We start from the raw sequence: 20,060 nt of genomic DNA on the forward strand, positions 1-20,060 counted from the left end.
CGGATCGTTTGAGCTCAGGAGTTCGAGACCAGCCTAAGCAAGAGTGAGACCCCATCTCTACTAAAAAAAAAAAACATAGAAAGAAATTATATAGACAGAAAAAAGAAAAAAAATAAAAATAAAAAAAAAAAGAAACTGAAGTCCTGAGTGGTTCAACATCTTGCCTTACGTGACAAGTTTGTGGCAATGCAACTTTGTGCCACTTTGTGGACTCATATATAGTGAGAGACAGTGGTTCACCTTTATTTAATATATCTTCAATTTTCTCTGAAATCATTTTTCTAACTTCCTTTGGTATCACCTAATAAAGCAGAACTCCCAAAAACTGGAAATTGTATTGGGAAGCTAATTCTATGGCTTTCTGTCTTGTGTGCTAACATCACAAACGTGTAGGGGAACTTAAATGAGATTGGAAAGTTGGCAACCTCATTAGTATATTAAGTGTTATACTCCCGCCTCTCTTTCCTCTCCTCCCTCAACCAGACTTAAAAAAAAGAGCCTGAATCCTTTTATATGAGCCTTTCTTTCCAGATTTTCAGTATTTGTCCAGACAGTTTCCTCCAAATTTCAAAAATTTTTATTTTGAAAGAATGAGAGAAATAAGACAGAGAATTACCAATTACCAAGAACAATGACACTGAAGAAAATACAATAATAAGTACTTTCCCCACACACAGCCCCCCACCCCTTTCCCCATCCCTGGCACAATAATATTAAAACCATCAAAGCACATCTAACAAGAAGAAACAGCAGTATGTAATGAAGAAAGCAAATTTTCATACTGCTCAATCCAACTAACCCATTTCAAATGTCCTTCCCCCAGCTAAACTCCACCCACCGGAATGGTAAAAAAAGTGTACAGGAGACAATCCTGGGGGATGACTTGGAACTCTGCTTACACTAGCAAAGTTTAGTGAAGACTCAATAGGGGTAGTGAATCTGTTTGACAAGGAAACGCTAGATACAGCCTGTCAAATTTCAGATGATTTCAGAGAACAGCTAGAGTTTGAGATTCACAGACTTCTAACAGGACTGATCCCTGCTCCCTCAACTGCAACAGTGGAGCAGCTGCCAAATCCTGGTTAACTGCAGAGAATAGTGGAAGTGAGGCAGCTTTGGGCTTAAGAAAATTTGAAAAAGATGTCTGATAACAAGTTTACTATTTCAGTTTCAAACTGTGATTAAAGGGGCTTAGTAGATGGGACTCGGACAAAGGCAAGGTGAAACTTCCTATTTTATCACTTAAAGAATTAAACTATCTGTTGACTGCATATACCCCTTGTTTTAATTAAACTCAATATGGAGTATTTAAAATTTAAACAACTGCTAGGGTGGAGGCTAATTAATTTTACATATAACTCAGTGTCTCAAATTGAAATGAATTTTTTTCCTAAAGTGGTAAGTTTAAGTTTTCAGCTTAATCTATTGAGGAATTCCTCCACCATGGGAATACGTCACTTGTTTTATACCAGAAGTAAGTAGAATTCTCTTTATAGGAGGTTTAGTTAATTCTGCCTTTGCTGGAATCAATCTATAAAGGGAAGGGTACTTGTGCAGGATTAGTTCAAGATCAGAGCCTTCTCTGAACGTGTGTGAGTGTACACACACACACAAACAACACACACAGTAGTTAAATACATTTTCCCACACATAATCTCACAGTCACATGCTTGCTGGAGTCCATCTCACAATTACACTTCAATGGTAGCTGTATACATGTACATGCAGCAAGATGTGAGAATTGCCCCAGAGTGATTAAAGGTGGCGCACAAATGTCAATGTGGGGAGGTCATTTTAGGGTATAGATGTACACAAACCAATAGGGTCATTATCTTGCAGATTATATTTTTCCCTTTCCCCAAGATAAATAAATCAAATGAAAAACACACACTGACATGGAGGCAACTGCCTGGAAGGTCCACTTTTTGCACTTCCACTTTCCTATGACACCTTCACTTTGCCCTGAGGGGCCTTCTCATATAAGGAAGGTTGCTCCTCGGCACTTCCGGGCAAGGGCTTCTTCTCAGAAGACCGGTCTTCAGGCTTGCGGGCAATCAGCAGGCGGCAGGTGAGCAGGATTCCAAACACCAGTGCATGGGCGTAGCGTTTGAGAGGATCACCGACCAGCTGGTGGAAAAAGAGCACAGCCAACACCAGCAAGAGCAGGAAGAAGTTGGCCACATCTTTGGGACGCCCAGGCACAAGGGTCATGACGATGCCGCAGGCCACCTCAAGGGCACCAATGCTTTTTCGGAGGAGAATGGAATTGATCCCCATTTTCTTCAGCAGAGGGAGGGCTCGGACATAGCTCTTGTAAGCACGTTTCTAGAGTGGGAATATCATAAGGAAATCACTGCATTAACCATGATTTTAACATTAGAATGGAGAAAACACAAGCACGGTCCTCCTTCCCTATCATTCCCCTTCCAACCAGCCAAGGGTGTCCCATTTTTCACTTTGTCCCCTAAATAAAAGCTGTAATTAAGAAAAAAGCAATCTGCTGGGATCCCTATGAGTTAAACCTTAATTGTAGTAGCACTGCTATGGTCTGAATGTTTGTGTCCCCCCACAAAAAAAAATTCATATGTTGAAATCCTAGCCCCCAAGGTGATGGTATTAGCAGGTGGGGCCTTTGGGGGGTGATTAGGTCATGAGGGCGGAGCCTTCATAAATGGGATTAGTGCCTTTATAAAAAAGGCCCCAGAGAGCTGTCTTTAGAAGGTACCATCTATGAATCAGAAAGTGGGCCCTCACTAGAAACTAAACTGCTAATGCCTTGATTTTGGACTTCCCACCTTCCAGAACTGTAAGAAATAAATTTCTGTTGTTTAGAAGACACCCAATTTATGGTATTTTGTGACAGCAGTCTGAATGAACTAAGCACCAAAGGTAGTAAGGCAGAGAATTTGGCTTTATAGTTTAATAAGTTTCTGACTATAAATCATAAATAACATTAAGAATTTTTAAAATATTTATTGGGCCCTTAAAAACTGATACATGTTAGCCAGAACCATATTGTCTAGTGCCTGTCTTGTCCAAACCCAGATGCATATGAATACCAAGGCAAGGCACAGTATGGTAAAGCCTCACTTTTGGACTTCCCTAATTTGGAATCTGTGATATTTCAGAAAAGAACTGAGCTGGAGCTTATATTTATGCAATCTATAAAAATAAATATGTTTGCTGAGCAAATAGAAAAATAAAAATGTATGCAAATATAAATACCTTATATATCTTTAAAATGTAATAAAACACAATCATTCTCTCATTCATTGGTTCATTAAGATAAATCCTCAGACCATTATAATATCCTAGTTTGGTTAGCCTAGTTCATTAATTTTAATTCAACAAATATTTATTGAACACTTACTATGCATTATGCATTGAAGAGACAGAGATGAATAAGACAGGGTCAAAAGCTCTTGGTCTACTGGGGGAAACAGATACGTAAACAATATTATAAAGCAGCACACTTAATGGCATATAATAGAGGTCTTATACAAGATCCAACAGTAGCCCAAAGGTAAACATCAAAGGACAGAGGAAGGAATCACTATATATATTACAAAGTAATAGAATTATATAGACCTGAGAGTAATAGATCATTCATATTTTTTACTATTCAGATTGGCCTGATCCTCATTTTGGAGTATATTGCTAAGATTTCATCAAGTGTATCATATTGGGTTGACCCACTGCTTTGTTTTCATTAAATATCCATTCATTCATTCAATATTTCTTAAGTGCCTCCTTGGGCTAGGCACTATACTAGGTACTCTGGATATAGATATCAATCATTCAAAGGCCCTGTCATCCCAAAGCTTGAAATTTATAAGGGGAAGAACAGATATGTAAATGCGTAAGTGCCATAAAGTGTTATGAGTGATAGATAAAATTATGTAGAAAGTACAATAGTAGCCCACCAGAGGGAGTGGTCAAATCTCCCTAGATGGTGACAGAAAATCGAGAGTGGAATCTTAAAAGAGCAGGTATTCATAAAAATAAGGGAAGGGCATTGCAGGCAGAGGAAGTCAGATGAGTAAAGACCCTAAAGCACAAAACAGACGAGTGTGCTAGAAATACTGTCTCAGTTCAGCATAGGTTGAGGGAAGGAAGGAAGGGAGATGAGACATGAAACAGGAAAGATAGATATGAATCAGCCTGTGGATAACTAGATCTGTTGTGTTATCGAGCTGGACTTTGTCCTATAAGCCAGAAGGAGCAACATAATCAATTTGCTTTTAAGGAAGGTCCCTGTGGAAATAGTGTGGAGGATGGATTGGGGGAGATATGCCTGGAAGCAAGGAGATCAGTAGGAGACCTGGACTAGTTGAATGACAGTGAAAATGAAGGGAAGGGGACAGAGTCAAGGATAATGTGAAAGCAAAAATCAACAGAACCTGCTGTCTTATTGGATATGGACACTGCAGGAAAGGGAAGAGTAAAGAAAGATTCTCAGGTCTCTGGCTTGGGTGCCTGGATAAATAGGTGTTACCATTCTCCAAGTATGGGTCTATATCAGGAGGTACAGTTTGGGGAGGTGGGGACAGGAATTGGGAAGGAATGAGAAACTGAATTTGAGGGTTTTTAAGTTGAAGGGTTTTTAAGTGGATATCTCTAAGATGTCCACATGGAAATGTCTGGTAGGCATCTCAGTAAGAGAAGTCTGGGCTAAAAGATAGAGAATGGATGGATAGTCATCAGCATATATGATGGGAAAAAATGTGTGACAGATAGTTAAGAAATGGGAAGAGAAAGAGAGTCTACAAAGCAGACAGAAGAAAGTATGATCAGAAAAGAGGAAAACCAGGAGAGATGGGGTCATGGACACCAAGAGGAGTTTTAAAAAGAACAGTCAAAAGTGCCAAAATGCAAGACAAGTATCAGGCAGAAAGCCAACTTGACCTCTCAGAAGCAACTGGCACTTAAAATAGTGTTCACACACTCTAGTCTGGGAACAAATGTTAAGTCATTTCTTTTGCATCTGGACAAGTGAATGCACCTTTCTTTCATGGATTAATTATCATAAGTGGCACAAGATAATCCTCTATGAGGACTGTTAAAAGACTAATGGTTTAGTGGAAAAAACATGGGTTTGCATCCAAACAGACTTGGCCTCAAATCCCAGCTCTGCCTCTTTCTAGTTGGGTGTTCATGAGCAAATTATTTGACCTCTCTGAGCCTCATTTTCCTGGGCAGGGCCTGGACCAAGGTGAAGTGAGGTTACTTGCCTTGGGTGGAAAATTTAAGAAGGTACCACAAACATTCATTAATCAAGATAAATAATACCCATGATAAACAAAATATCAAAATTTTAAATAAAGGCAGGCTCGGACTCTATACTCACACGACCCTGCCTCACTCACCTCTCCCTAATCCTCACTCTGTCAGAGACTGTCTTTAAAATTTCGCCTCACCCTAGTCCCTACCCTGTTCCTGAGCATGTAAGGAAATACAAAGTGTTAGTCCTTCTTCCTCCGTCTCTCGAATTAGGTTAAATCGGGGATTTTTCAGAGAGAAATTAGGAAAGAGGTTGGACAGTAAGCAGAGTAAAGCCCTAGGCTGAAGGGAGCCAGATCTGTGTGGAGCAGAGCTGAACCGAGGGTTAGGGCACCTGGTGGTGGTGAGAAGCCTGCCCCTTTCTTTTCGCTATTAATCTAAATACATACCACCTGCCTACTCCCTCCGCCTCTGCACTCTGATGCTACTAGCTGGGAAAACTTAGGGAAAGAAATATAGACCTGGGAGGCTTCCTTGACACTTTTAAGTAGGGGTTATTTCTAATTAGCAACAAAAAGTTTCTCAAGAGGCAATTCCTAAATCCTAAGGGTAAGCTTCTGATGTGATGAACACAGGAGGCAAGGTGAGTTTCTTACAGTCAGTTCCCAGCCAAGACTTCCAGATGCTGGCTGAGTGACTTCAGAAAGAGCTCCTTTTTTGGCTAAATCACCTTCATTCAAGAATAGATTCTTATCTATACTATAGTGGAACCTGTAGCCTAGGGCCAAATTCCAGGTCTTTAAATCAAGTTCCTACAACTTCGGTGATTTTTTTTTTCTCTCCATTTGGTGTAACTGCATATTACTTTTTCAGTTGTTTAGCAAACCTCTTAAACTGCAGCTGTGGATATTTTTATGCAGCTGTTGGTTCTTTCGTTCCTCCTTTTCTCAAGAGGAAACTGCATGTGGATAAGCCATTTTATCAAATCTTTAGTTCAAAGCTGAGTAGGTACAGATAGGATTTATTCTCCAGAACGCCAGACAGGGAATGTTTAGTTTATTACAGATGGGACTAAACTTGGATGGGTCTTGACATTCTAGGAAGCCATTTATCTTTCTCCTGTGGAGTAGGATGGAGACATCAAAAGAGTTCTATTATTGCCAGCTTCCTCATTATGCTTGTTCCAGGCCACCTCAAGTTTAACAATAGAAGGGTCACATGTCTTGAGTCTATAGTAACTAGGTCTCTAAAGACTTTAATTGTACTGATAGTAAGAATAGAGTTGACAGATTTATTTTCCCAAAAGGCTCTTGCAATTCACTTTGTTAGGTCTGTTTTCCTTCCATTGCAATGACCCAGACGCTGAAACCATAGTTTCCTTATAGGGAAAGGAAGTAGGAAAGAGAAGGGTTTAGTCAAATGTTTCAAATCCCTTCAATCAAAGGCAATCATCCAGCAATATCCTTGGACCGCATTCTTAAGTCAAATTCCAATTGCAGTTTTGCCCCTAAATTGCTTGGAGAAAATTATTAAGTATCTTATTACCTTAGTTTCCCATTTTGTAAATTAAATGAGTATTTGGAGATTTAGTCAAAGAATCAAAGTGTCATAGCATCAACACACACACACACACACACACACACACATTTTATCACTGATGAACCACACAATTAGAAATCCATACATTTGAAGCCATAGTAATTATTTTAATGATAATAACGATGAATCAAGCAGGTCCATTCTTGTGGTATGAAGACATATGATTCAGACATGAGTCAAAAGCATATGGAGCCTTTGTTTGTCATACCTTTTTTTCCTTTTTGTCACTTATTTTTCAAAACACCGCAGGGTCCATAATCCCATATTAATGACTTTAAACTTGAACAGCTCAAAACTGTCAAATAATATTCATCTTTGATTAGAACTGATAACCGACCCAAGCCAGCTAACAGGACAAAATGGGAACAGAGGGCAAGTGGTTTGGTCCACTTTAAGTTCACTTATGCCCATTAGGTAATAGAAAAAAATTGATTAATATACTGTATAATTCCATTTACATAAAGTTCAAAATTATGTAAAACTAACTTATGGTGTTAGAAGTCAGGATAGTAGTTACCCTTGGAGAGAGTAGTAACTGGAAGGGGCCATGAGGGAGGTTTCCGGGGTGCCGGTCACGTGCTGTTTCTTGATATGGGTGGTAGTTACATGAGAGTATTATAAAAATTCCTTGGCCGGGCGTGGTGGCTCACGCCTGTAATCCTAGCACTCTGGGAGGCCGAGGTGGGCGGATCGTTTGAGCTCAGGAGTTCGAGACCAGCCTGAGCAAGAGCGAGACCCCATCTCTACTAAAAATAGAAAGAAATTATATGGACAGCTAAAAATATATATAGAAAAAATTAGCCGGGCATGGTGGCTCATGCCTGTAGTCCCAGCTACTCGGGAGGCTGAGACAGGAGGATCGCTTGAGCTCAGGAGTTTGAGGTTGCTGTGAGCTAGGCTGACACCACGGCACTCACTCTAGCCTGGGCAACAGAGCGAGACTCTGTCTCAAAAAAAATAAATAAATAAATAAAAAAAAAAAATTCCTTGAGCTATACACATAGGTGCATGTTTCAGTATATATGTTAAACTTCAATCAAATGTATAGGGAAAAAACTAAATGAAAGCAGATGAAAGAAGTGACAAAAATATATTTTGGCTAAAAATCTCAGCCTGGTTGCTATCTTAAACCATAAAGCCTACATAAGTGCTGCAAAATTTACTGACTCATGTATGATTTCTCTCAATCTCTGTAGGAAATAAAGTCACATGTGAATTATACATCATTGTTTAAATACAATAAAAGGCCATCACGTTTAATGGCCAAATATCCATATGAATGATAAATACCTTTTAAGCAATTCTGCTTCCCACTGTCATATAATGTCCATCAAAAGTGGAAGCTGGCAAGCCTGGTCCTACTAACCAGGACTGCATCTTAGGGCAGAAAAGTCTGACTCCTACTGTCAATCAAAGGTCACTCTGAAACTCAGCTGTTGGCCATACTGGGAAGCTACAAGCTCCCCGACTTAAGCTCCAAACCTGTAGTAGTAGATTTGCTTGTGATGGCAGGCTGTGTGAACAAAGCAGTCACTTCACATCTCAGGGTCTCAGTTTCCTCTCTAAGGGAACAAACATACTGTACCATCTCAAAGAGCAGTCTACGCAGGCCTCAAATTCCTGGCCTCAGGATATCCTCCCACCTCAGCCTCCCAAAGTGTTGGGATTACAGGCCTGAGCCACTGCCTGACCCTCAAAGAGCAGTTTAAGCATCAGTGAATTATTATTAATATCTTAATACCTAATTGGGAAGCAATTAATGGCAGTGATTAGAAGCTCAAAAGATTACCTATGAGCATTAAATAAACTACTCAAACATGTTGGTAGTGTTTTCTCAGTTTTACACTAACAAGAGAGCATTTAACTACAGATAAGCAAATCAATCAAACTAACAAAACTTCACTACAGGGGGATGCAAGGAATCAGTGACTTGCCCATCTTCCTCAGGGCCAAAATCCCTTGGATTTATGGTGACAGGATTTTGATGTTTTCTTACCTTTCTTTATGTGACCTGTGTTTACAGGATGAAACCACTACTACAAAAAGCTAAATACCACATTTAAAGCAAGTCAACATTCTTATGTTCCTAGGACATATGCTTACCAGGAAACTGCTTACCAGCACTTGTAAGTGCTGTCTCCCAATTTCAAGTGAACTGATGAAGGCATTGAGTCAAAGGAGTGGCCAGTCATATTGAATTCACGTGGAATTTAGAGTACTCCATAATGATACTTGCTAAATCTGGAGGAGTATGGGACAACACACGCCAAATGGGCTATTCAGAAATGCATCTGGAAGTTCTGCATGGGATCCACTGTGCATTACAAAGCAGCAAGTGTGGATTTTTCAATATTAGCTGATTGCAAAAAGATCTGTTCACCAGGGTGCATGAAAATAGCATCTTTGTTCTTCTAAATGCTTGATTTCAATCCTTTAAACTGGCCATTCAACTTAGTTAGGAAACCACTGCATAAAACATAATTACTTACCATAGTCACCCAGGGCATTTCTTGAACACCTACTATAGCAAACACTGTACCAGATACTTTTACATGTAATCTCAGTCAATATTTACAACCTTCTGAGGTTTCTGATCCTCATTTTATGAATAAAGAAACACCAAGAGTACCAGGACCTAAACCCAAGCCTGTATAACTCCAAAGCCTGTACTCGTTCCACTAATCTTTCCTGGCTTCTCCAGTAGAGGCAGGAGAAAAGTTCATAGTTATTTGTCTGGTTTTTAGCAGTGATCCTCCATGGAAGGGATAACACCTAAGCATAACACCAATGGTTTTAGACAAGAAAAAAATACAGTTGGCAGAAAAGCAAAAAAAAAAAAAAAAAAAAAAAAGAAAAGGAAAAATTTTTAAAAATCTAATTTGAAAAATTGGTTTTGAAGTAAAACAAAACCCCAAAACATGGATTGGGCAGTTAAACTTGTACAAAAAAGAAGGAAGAATGTGTCAAATATTTTCAAGAATCAATTATAGGTTCTGGCATCCATAAAAACCCAACAGTTTTAACCATTAATGACCCCTATACTGGGATTATTGAGTCATGGGCTTGGTTTCTAATCTCTACTCCAACAACAGCTTACCCTACCAGCTTTGGATACATCATTAAACTTATTCTACTTCAGTTTATCCATCAGTAAAATAAGAATAACTAATAAGATAAATCTACCTCACAGAGATACTTTAAAGAACAAATAATCTTAAAACAATAACAACAACAACACTTTGAGATCTTACAAGAAATGCCACTGCAGTCAATACATGACTAAACCCATCAATGCAGAGGAATCATTCCTAAAATGAAAAAAGAAAATCCTAAATAATCTTCCTAGCTGATGTAGAGTTGGGGTTCTGAGGGACTGTGGTCCCCTTCTAAGAAGCAAGAAATGGCTCCTGAACTGCATAATCAAGAGCCAACCAGAGAAATCTGAAGGGTGGTGACCAGCCAAGGCAATGCTACAACAACTCATTCATTCACCCATCCATTCCACAAATATATATTGAGCACCTTTTTTGTGCTAGAACTGAATTTACTCCCCTTATGGGTTCAAGAATAAAATTTGGCCAAGACAAGGCACTATACAGTAGGCTCTATGCTAGAGAGCCATCTCTAGTCTATGGTCTGATGCTCAATGCAGGAGAGGACCCTGGAAAAGGGCAGTCAGAAAATCTTCAAGCTTCAAACCACTGTGATGTCTACTTCCTAGTTAGTTTTTTCCATTTCCTCAGATGCCCCTGAGCACAGAAGCACAGAAGTGTGCACACACACATACACACACAATGGTTCTATACTGCTGTATTAGATTATACCTATTTAAATATGTTTCTGTGTATGATATGAAATCTTCATATTTGTTTCTTCTGCCTTTCATTAGGCTGCAATAGACAGCTCCATTCTCTAGGAAGAAACCTACTGTAAACCCATTTGTGGCTGGTCCTCCTCATGAGTTCCTGCTAAGCTGGTAGGAAGCTTCCCGGTGACTCCATCTTAGTTGCAGAGCCTAACACTGTAGGGTGCAGCTTGGGGGTCCTCTAAAGCAGCTGACCAGGGTCTGGAGGGCAGGGGACATACTAAAGATGGGTACTATGTCCCTAAGGCAAGGGAAAGCTTACAAATGCCTACAGTGCACACACACAAATATTTAAATACATGTACATATAAAAAGTAAAGCAAGAACATATTTATTTATTTATACTCTAACACCAAACTACTACTGCCAAGGCAAAAATATAGTGGTATTTCCCCTCCACCCTGTCTTTTTGCCCCAATCTCTTTAAACCCTTTGGTGGCTTCTGTTACCCCACCCCGCCCCTTCCCTCCCCAATGCAGGCTGCCTTGGATACTCATTTTGACCTGATTTCAATTCCATCTGGTCAAACGTGCTGGGAGGAGGGGTGGGGAGAAGGAGAAGCATATTCGGATTTGCCACTGGGGCCAGACCTAAGCCCTTGAGTCTCAGCCACCCTCCCCCATCCCAGGGTGATCCTGTGGTAAGGAAGAAACGGAATGCTCCAGCTCAAACCCCAAGACAGAAGCCAGAGCTGCCTGCAAACATTTTCTGAGCGTCCACAATTTGCCAGTCTCCATCCATTTGCAGCTCACGTTGAGGGGCCCTGGAAAGCTCTGCAGTGGCTTCAGGAGAGCAATTAATTCCTTTCAACGTGTGAAGCTATTCCTCTCTGCCTCAGCCTAACAGGGAGTAAGTCCCTTTTGCTCTTTTCTTTCTCCCCTTCTGTTCCTCCCCTAAGCTCCTTTCCTTCTTGACCTTGGAGCCCAGTAATGTGCTCCCTCCCATTACTGGCAGTCTGGCAAAGGCTTCGAGAAGAAGCACGGTCCCTTCAGCTGGGGCGGGGAAACGAAGAGGCAAGTGACAGGGGGAGAGGCCGGAGACCGAAAGTGCTGGAAACATCCCTTGCCATCTTCTAGTATTCCACAGCATAAGAGCAAGTCCTTATCACGCCCAACTGGGGAAAGCAGCCCAGCCCCCAGGTTGCAGAGATGTTTTGGCCAGTCACCTTTGGTGATTCCAACTCTGCAGAGGGGAAAACCTGCAGAGGGCCTGGCCCTGGGCATCCACAGGAGGCAATGTGAGGATTATGGACTGTTTTGCAGGAGAGAAAAGGCAGACTTTGAAGATTTTGTAGATTAGCCTACACACAAAACAAAATAAAACAAAACATCCAGTTCTGCTGTGAGAGAAGAGGAAGAAGCAGGAGCTCAGTGACCTTTATTTGGGCCAAGACTGCTTTGTCTCAAGAATCCAGATACATATCCAGACAGCTGGAGGAATACTATCAGCTCTCTGCGCGATGAGGAATACCTAGCCAGCCCCTACAAATTGGTTGTTTTAGTAGCCCATTCTCCCCAGCTCTTTCCCTCTTTCAAACCCTTTGTTCTGCCCTAAAATAAATAAACTCTCCAGCTTGCTAAACTCTTAGCTCCGAGGGAAAGAATCGGACTTGCAGACTGGTTGCCCAGACTTTGGGTGTGTGCTGGGAAGGAGGGAAGGAAGGGCTCCTGCCAATGACAGGTGCTACGCCGGTCTCAGCCTTCTGGTTTACCTGGGGTGAGGGGTACTCGCTGGGCAACCCCTCCCCCAACTGGCATTCCGTAGCTCCAGAACAGCAAAGCCCACAAATGAAAGCGCTCTTGCCCAGCTGCTCCTTCCGAGCTGCAAAGTTGTTGGGGAGAAGGGAGGGTCCGGGGTGGGGTTAGGGGTTAAGGGGACAGGACCGGAGATGGAAAAGGAAAGAAGGGGACAGGTGCTCGCAGTCCCATGGGGGTGCGCTCCTTATCAGCCGTTTGCTTCACTTACCATCTCACTGTAGGCATCCTTGCTGAGCCTGGGGGTCAACTTGATGGTCCCCATGAAAACAAAGAAGAGTCCCAGGGCCACTGAGAGGGCCACGATAGTTACGGTTCTGGGGGATGCCATGGAGTCACCAAGGCAGGTCCCAACTAATCCTTCTGCTTTGCGCACCGGGTCTGTCTAAGGCGCAGGCAATTAGCACACGGAGAGCTGGAGGGACGCTGCGGAGGCAGCAGGCAGCTAGAATGACAAAGGGAGAGGAGGGAGCTCGAGAGAAAAATTGAGAGATCGAGATTCAACCACTCTCACTACAACAATCGCTGGGTCCTAATGCCCTACGCTTGCTCCTCACAGGCCAAAAAGACAGTCTCAAAGTTAAAGGAAGCCCTCAACTGAGGCGGAAACTTCAAATCTTAAATGAGGAGAAGGTAGGTTATGCTTTGAGTTCAGTCACTGAGCGGCCCCTGGAATGAGGAATTAGGTAAGATGGCCTTTCTACCACTTCCCACCGGGTGCACTTTTCATCTCCCCATCCCACCTGTCGTTCTTCAGTTATTCACTCCCTTTTTCTCATCTCTCGTTTTCTGGCCCCCTTTCCTTTCCTTCAATCAAAACGTTAGTTCTCAGAGAGTTGTTGGTTTCTGAAGTTGACCGTGGCTCAAAGACAAAATTGCAAAGTTGTTAGGCTTGATTGTTGCTCCAAAAGGGTTTCTTTTCCTCTTCCTCAAAAATTTTAACATCTCCCATGCCCGATGGTTAACTCTAGAGTTTTAAATTTGGCATTCAAGGCGCTTCAAATGTTGACCCCTATCTCTCTTTGGAGATTTAACTTTCAATAGCTCCCACTGCCAGGTGCCACCTGTTTCTATCTACTCATGGCCCCATACAACCTGAGCCTTCCCACCTCTCCTACCTTTGATCCCCTCATTGCTCTTCATTAGAATTCAACCTTTTCTTCAATGTCATCTCCTCCATAAAGCCTTTTCTGGTCCATTCCCAGCTGGATATGATTTCTCCCTCCTCCAATTTTCTATAACAATAACCAATATTTTTGTTGACTGTTTACTTGGTGCTAGACACTTGCATTAACTTATTCAATCTTTTTTTCCAGTAGTAGTTATGTTTTATTGAATGTGTCACTTAATCGCTAAAGAAACACTCTGGACTAGGTATTAGTCCCCATCTTATGGATGGAAACACTGAGGCCCAGGGAAGTTAAGTAACTTGCCAAAGAGTATACAGCTAGTAAGTGGAGAGCCAGGATTCAAACCTAGGCAGTCATTTCTAGAGTCCAGGCTCTTAACCACTGCTCTGCTGCCTCTCCTGTCATATTTTGTACAATTAGTATGGCACTTACCTAAAATTGCTTAGCACTGTAAATTTGCACCTGTGTGCACATACACTGCCAGACCCAGAAGGTCCAGGCTTTGAATTCTAGATCTGCCACTAACTGTGTGAACTTGGATAAGTCACTTGACTTATTTCTGCCTCCACTTCCACTTTTATAAAATGTGAATGAAAATTTTGCCTCAAAGATTTGTTGTAAGAATTCCATGTAAGTAAGTTGCCAAACACAGTGTCTAGCATAACATCAACTCTACAATTAGATTATAAGCACTTTAAAGGCAGGAACCACTTCTATATATCCCCCAGAGCACCTAGAACAATGGCTTTTGTGCACCAGGTCCTAATAAATCTTCGCTGGGGGAAAAAATGAATTTAAATGCAAATACTTATGGGAGTGGTAACACTAAGATTTAACAATTATTTACATCTTATGATGAAAAATTTTCAGACTCTGGAGTATGATTCAACTGATAAATTACTGAGCACCTACAATGTGCATACAAGTGAATTTTGTCACTGTAGAAACACACAGACAAATGAAGCATAGGCCCTGCTCCCAATGGGCTTGTTGTATAGTAAACAGTAGGATTTATTAGAACTTTTTCTTATATACATAAAAACAAAGACTGTAAAGAATATATGAAAATGAAATGTTTATCTTTATAATTTGTTTTCCAAATGTTCTGCTTTGAATATGGCAGTAAAATGAGCACTTGGAGAGGTCTACTCATATAGTTAAGCAACTGATCATTAAAGATATATATAAGACATTTTTCCTTTTAAATTACACAATAACAGGAATAATGCATATTCATTTTAAAAATGTGTAAAATACTGAATAATATAAGGGAAAAATAACTTACAATCCCACCTAAAGAGATAAACATTGTTAATATTTTTAATGATTAAATATTTCAGGCTTCTGCAAAAAAATAAAATAAAATAAAATATTTCAATTGACCTTTTTCTTAAAAGCTTGTCTATGAATGAAATGTGTTTTTTGGGGGGGGTTCTTTTTTTTTCCTTATTATTATTTTTTTTTAACGAGACAAGGTCTCACTCTGTTGCCCAGGCTGGAGTGCAGTGGTGCAATCATAGCTCACTGTAACCTCAAACTCCCGGGCTCAAGCAATACTCCCTCCTCAGCCTTGGGAGTAGCTGGGACTATAGGTGTATATCACCAGGCCCAGCTAATTTTTAAATTTTTTTTGTAGAGACAGGATCTCACTATATTACACAGGCTGGTCTCAAACTCCTGGCCTCAAGTCATCCTCTTGCCTTGGCCTCCCAAAGAGCTGGGATTACAGGTATGAGTCACCATGCCCAGCCTAAACAAAATGTATATAAATTAATAAATTAGGTTTTCAAAATTTGATCCTACCAGTCAGTTTTAAACCTTTTTTATTGTTAGTGTTTTTCCTCATTATTAAAGGGTCTTCAAAAATCATTTTTAGTGATTATATAATACTTTAGCATCATTTGTATATGCTATAATTCTCATTCATTATCCTATTGCTAGATAAGGATGTTGTTTCCATGAATTTTACTTTTACAAATAAAAATGTGATGTACATCCCTATATACAAATCTTTCTCTGAATGCCTGATTGTTTCCTTAGGATAAGTTCCTAGAAGTTGAATGGGTCAAAATTATAACCTTTTCATACACACACACACACACACACACTTTCCATTTTAATAATAGCTAACATTTACTTATCACTTAGAGGATGCCAGATACTGTGCTAAGTGACTTACATATATTGTGAGATTAGTACTATTAATTCTCTTTTTTCGTGAATGAGGAAACTGAGCAAGGAGTGGAGTAGCTCCCTGAATCCAGAGCAGGGCTGACACTTGTTGGGGTGTTCAACTTAAACCTGTGCTGTTTCTTAGTTTGCTGCTGCTTCTTCTTTAATTCATTTAAAATATATGAATGTTTAAAAGATTCTCGCTACACATTATCAAAGTGCTTTCCAGAAAGGAAATTTACCCTTCCATCAGCAGTATAGGAGAATGTGTGAGCATCACCACATCACATCTGCATTGAGAATTTCAGTGTGTTTTTCATCTTCACCAATTTCATTCATTTAAAATTTGTACCTCCTTATTAGCATGTTAGAACTTTTTTCATCTATTTATTGGTCATCTGTGTATGTCCTTTTTTCATTTTTATTTTGAGTATTTGGTGTTCTTGGATTGATTTATAAGAGCTCTTTTGAGCATACTGACATCAATCATTTGTTTTTTGTTTTTTTTTTTTTTTTTTTGAGACAGAGTCTCACTCTGTTGCCCAGGCTAGAGTGAGTGCCATGGCGTCAGCCGAGCTCACAGCAACCTCAAACTCCTGAGCTCAAGCGATCCTCCTGTCTCAGCCTCCCGAGTAGCTGGGACTACAGGCATGCACCACCATGCCCGGCTAATTTTTTCTATATATATTTTTAGCTGTCCATATAATTTCTTTCTATTTTTAGTAGAGATGGGGTCTCGCTCTTGCTCAGGCTGGTCTCGAACTCCTGAGCTCAAATGATCCGCCCACCTCGGCCTCCCAGAGTGCTAGGATTACAGGCGTGAGCCACCACGCCCGGCCAATCATTTGTTTTAAATATTTTCCCAGTTTGCCAATAAATTTGATGGAGTCAAATCTAGCAAGACTTTTATGATCTTTTCCCATTGCTTTTATGTTTAGAGAATTCTTCCTAATCTCAAGATTAAACATTTGCCCATATTTTCTTAAAGCTGTTTTATGCCTTCTTTGTTTTTACATTTAACACTGTTGAGTAATTCTGTCCTCATTAGTTTGTGATGGTTCCTTTATTGTATATCAGATTCTTGTCTTTTTACTAGGTCACTTTCAAGGCTTTGTGTTCTCATCCACAGATTTGTTTGTTGATTCTTCTGACAGTACTACAATGTTCTTTGGGTTTTTAAAAATATTTTTTATATTTTAATTTTTTTCATTTTTTTCAGTACCTAGCATCAGAAGATATACAATGTTTTATGCATTATAACTTACATATATATTTAATATCTTATAAGCCAACTCTCCCATCACTATTATTTTTTTTCAAAAATTTCTTTGTCATTCTCCCTTATTTATTCTTTTAGGTAAACTTTAGAAACACTTTATCAAGGTTAAATAACTTTGAATTTTGACTGGATTGAACTAAACATGTAATGAATTTTTAAAAATTGATGTCTTGGCCGGGCGCGGTGGCTCACGCCTGTAATCCCAGCACTCTGGGAGGCCGAGGTGGGCGGATCGTTTGAGCTCAGGAGTTCGAGACCAGCCTGAGCAAGAGCGAGACCCCGTCTCTACTAAAATAGAAAGAAATTATATGGACAGCTAAAAAATATATATAGAAAAAATTAGCCGGGCATGGTGGTGCATGCCTGTAGTCCCAGCTACTCGGGAGGCTGAGGCAGGAGGATCGCTTGAGCCCAGGAGTTTGAGGTTGCTGTGAGCGAGGCTGACGCCACGGCACTCACTCTAGCCTGGGCAACAGAGTGAGACTCTGTCTCAAAAAAAAAAAAAAAAAAATTGATGTCTTACAAAATGTAGCTTTCTCATCCAGGAATAGAGTATGCATTTCCATTTATTCAAATCCTAGTTGCTGAGAGATATACAAATATCCCTGTTTTCTTTGTGTAGTGCCTATGTATTTTTGAAGAGTTATTCCTAGGGATTTTATGCTATTTTTTGGTCATCATGAATCATTTTCCCCCCGTTATATCTTCCAACGGGTTGTTGCTGGTGCACAGGAAAACTATTGATTGTTCTTCAGCCACTTTGCTGAACTCTTTTTTGAACTCTCTTGTTAAATTTATGAGTGTTTCAATTGATTCCCTTGGGTGTTTTCTGGATAGACAAACAAATCAACTGCAAATAATGGCAATTTCTGTCTCCCTTCTGATAGTTATACTTCATTTCTTTTTCACATCGTACTGTATCAGCTACAGGCCAGCTTTTAACATTTGCCTGTCCTGGGGCAAGATTACAAAATGGAGGCCTACTTAGCACAAGTCAGGGAATCAAGAATTGGAAAGAAGCAAGAAAGCCCATGCTTGTTATTATTGGGAAATAATCATTGTTATGGAAGAATCTATTACTATTGAGAGAGAAAGGATTTGACAAGTTAATTTGTCTTTTCTCTTACTAGGCACTTCTGCTACTCAGATTCTCCCTGTACTCTCAAGCAGTGTCTGACATCAGCAACAGCATAACTCACAAACCTTCATGGCATTTGGATGCATTTGCCTTTTGTTTCAAGTACATAGAGCAAGAGATAGGAGGTATTCCCCTTAAGTTTGAATGATGTTGGCCGGGCGTGGTGGCTCATGCCTGTAATCCTAGCACCCTGAGAGGCTGAGGCAAGAGGAGAGGCTGAGGCAAGAGGATAGCTCGAGGTCAGGAGTTTGAGACCAGCCTGAGCAAGAGCAAAAGAAATTATCTGGACAACTAAAAAATATATATATAGAAAAAATTAGCCAGGCGTGACACAAGTACCCATGTCTTCTTTAATAAATTTGAGTATTTGTAATATGAGGTATCCTGTAAAGCGTGAGCCCCAGGGCAGTAGCCCCTCTTGCTCAGATCTAAGGATAATACTGGTTATTCAGAACACTATGAAGTACTTGTAAATGCCAGCAACCTAGCTTTGTCCTTTACTCTGGTGAGAATGCTCTCAGTTAGTTGAGCACTATCAATTATTGAAGACTTACCATGTGTTAAGTTTCATTGTAAGTGTTTTACATACATAATCTCATTCATTCCTGACAGCAACACCCAAAAGTAGGAACTATAATTACTAGCCTTTTTTGATTATGTAACTTACTCAAAGTTACATGCCTATATGTTTCTGAGCTGAGATTTGAAACCCAGGTTGGTCTGAAACCAAAAGCCCATTTTCTTAACCACCACATTTTTGCTAACTTCCATTTTCTCATTTATCATAATTTTGGCTGTTGGTTTCAGATGGATATTCTTTATTTGGTTCTGCCTGCAAAATAGAATACTGGACTTTTTACTTTAACTTGAAACTGAGCTGAGATCCAATACCTGATTCCTACAAAGAGGTAGCCCTCCTGTTGTCTGTTGTGGCCTAAGAAATTCTGCTCAGTTTCGTTTCATTCCTTTCCTCCCAATGCTTGGATTCTTGACCCACACGTCCAATAAGATCACAGCCTCTTTAATTGCTCTTTAGGCTGAAGGGGGATGCCTTAATTTTATCATTAGCTATTATCTAGGGAATGATCACTCTGTGCTAGGCATCGTACAATTACAGTGCATTACATACACCAGCACATTCGATCCTCACGACAGCCCATGAAACAAGCCTAGTGGGTTCTATTATTATGCCAATTTTTATAGATGGGGAAATTGAGGCTCAGAGAGGTTAGGCCATTTGCCCAAACTTATCTTCTCATAAGAAATAGAGCTAGAAATGGAGTCTGCACAACAGCAGAGCCTCTTTTTTTATTATTATTTTTAAAAAATTTCTTTAGAGACGGGGGTGGGGTTCTCTCTGTGTTGCCCAGGCTGGCCTCAAACTCCTGGGCTCAAGAGATCCTCCTGCTTCAGCCTTCTGAGTGGCTAGGACTACAGGTGCGCATCACTGCACCCAGCTAGAGCCTATTTGCTTGACCACTATAGGTTCTTAACCATGGCTAGCATTAGCATCACCTGGAAATTTGTTTTTAGTGCATATCTGGGGCCTGCCCACAGAGATTTTGATTTAATTGGTCTAGGGTGGGGTCCCCAACACTGGCATTTTAAAAAAGCTTCCCAAGAGATTCTAATGTGCAGCCACACTAATGAACACTACACTATGCTTCATTGCCTAAAAACTCAGTGACCTCAGCTGTATCTCAGGGAAATACAAGGCATTGTATTTCCTTGGAAAAATGGTGGAAAAAAAGAAGTGAAAACAGAAACAAGGAAGGTTATGGCAGGGTGAGTGTTATGTTTAACGTGTGCCTTTCTCTGTCTATGGTAGGCAATATATGTTCTTTATAAGCTAGGTGTGAACAACAGCTCTGAGGAGAGTTTGCACAGTAATGGCATTTTCTTC

The 20,060-nt window shown here is 40.3% G+C and overlaps 1 protein-coding gene across 1 annotated transcript; it reads right to left on the reverse strand.

Annotated features, from left to right (window-relative positions):
- Positions 1-554: 554 nt before the first annotated feature.
- On the reverse strand, positions 555-12,893 carry TMEM35A (transmembrane protein 35A). Its single transcript, XM_069464008.1, has 2 exons — positions 12,650-12,893; positions 555-2,325 (listed from the first exon to the last, which is right to left on the reverse strand). Exons 1-2 carry the CDS (start codon positions 12,767-12,769, stop codon positions 1,942-1,944), a joined length of 504 nt encoding a protein of 167 aa, XP_069320109.1. The 5' UTR covers positions 12,770-12,893; the 3' UTR covers positions 555-1,941.
- Positions 12,894-20,060: the final 7,167 nt, after the last annotated feature.

Source organism: Eulemur rufifrons, chromosome 30, assembly GCF_041146395.1.
Source record: "Eulemur rufifrons isolate Redbay chromosome 30, OSU_ERuf_1, whole genome shotgun sequence".
In the NCBI taxonomy this organism is placed as follows: domain Eukaryota; kingdom Metazoa; phylum Chordata; class Mammalia; order Primates; family Lemuridae; genus Eulemur; species Eulemur rufifrons.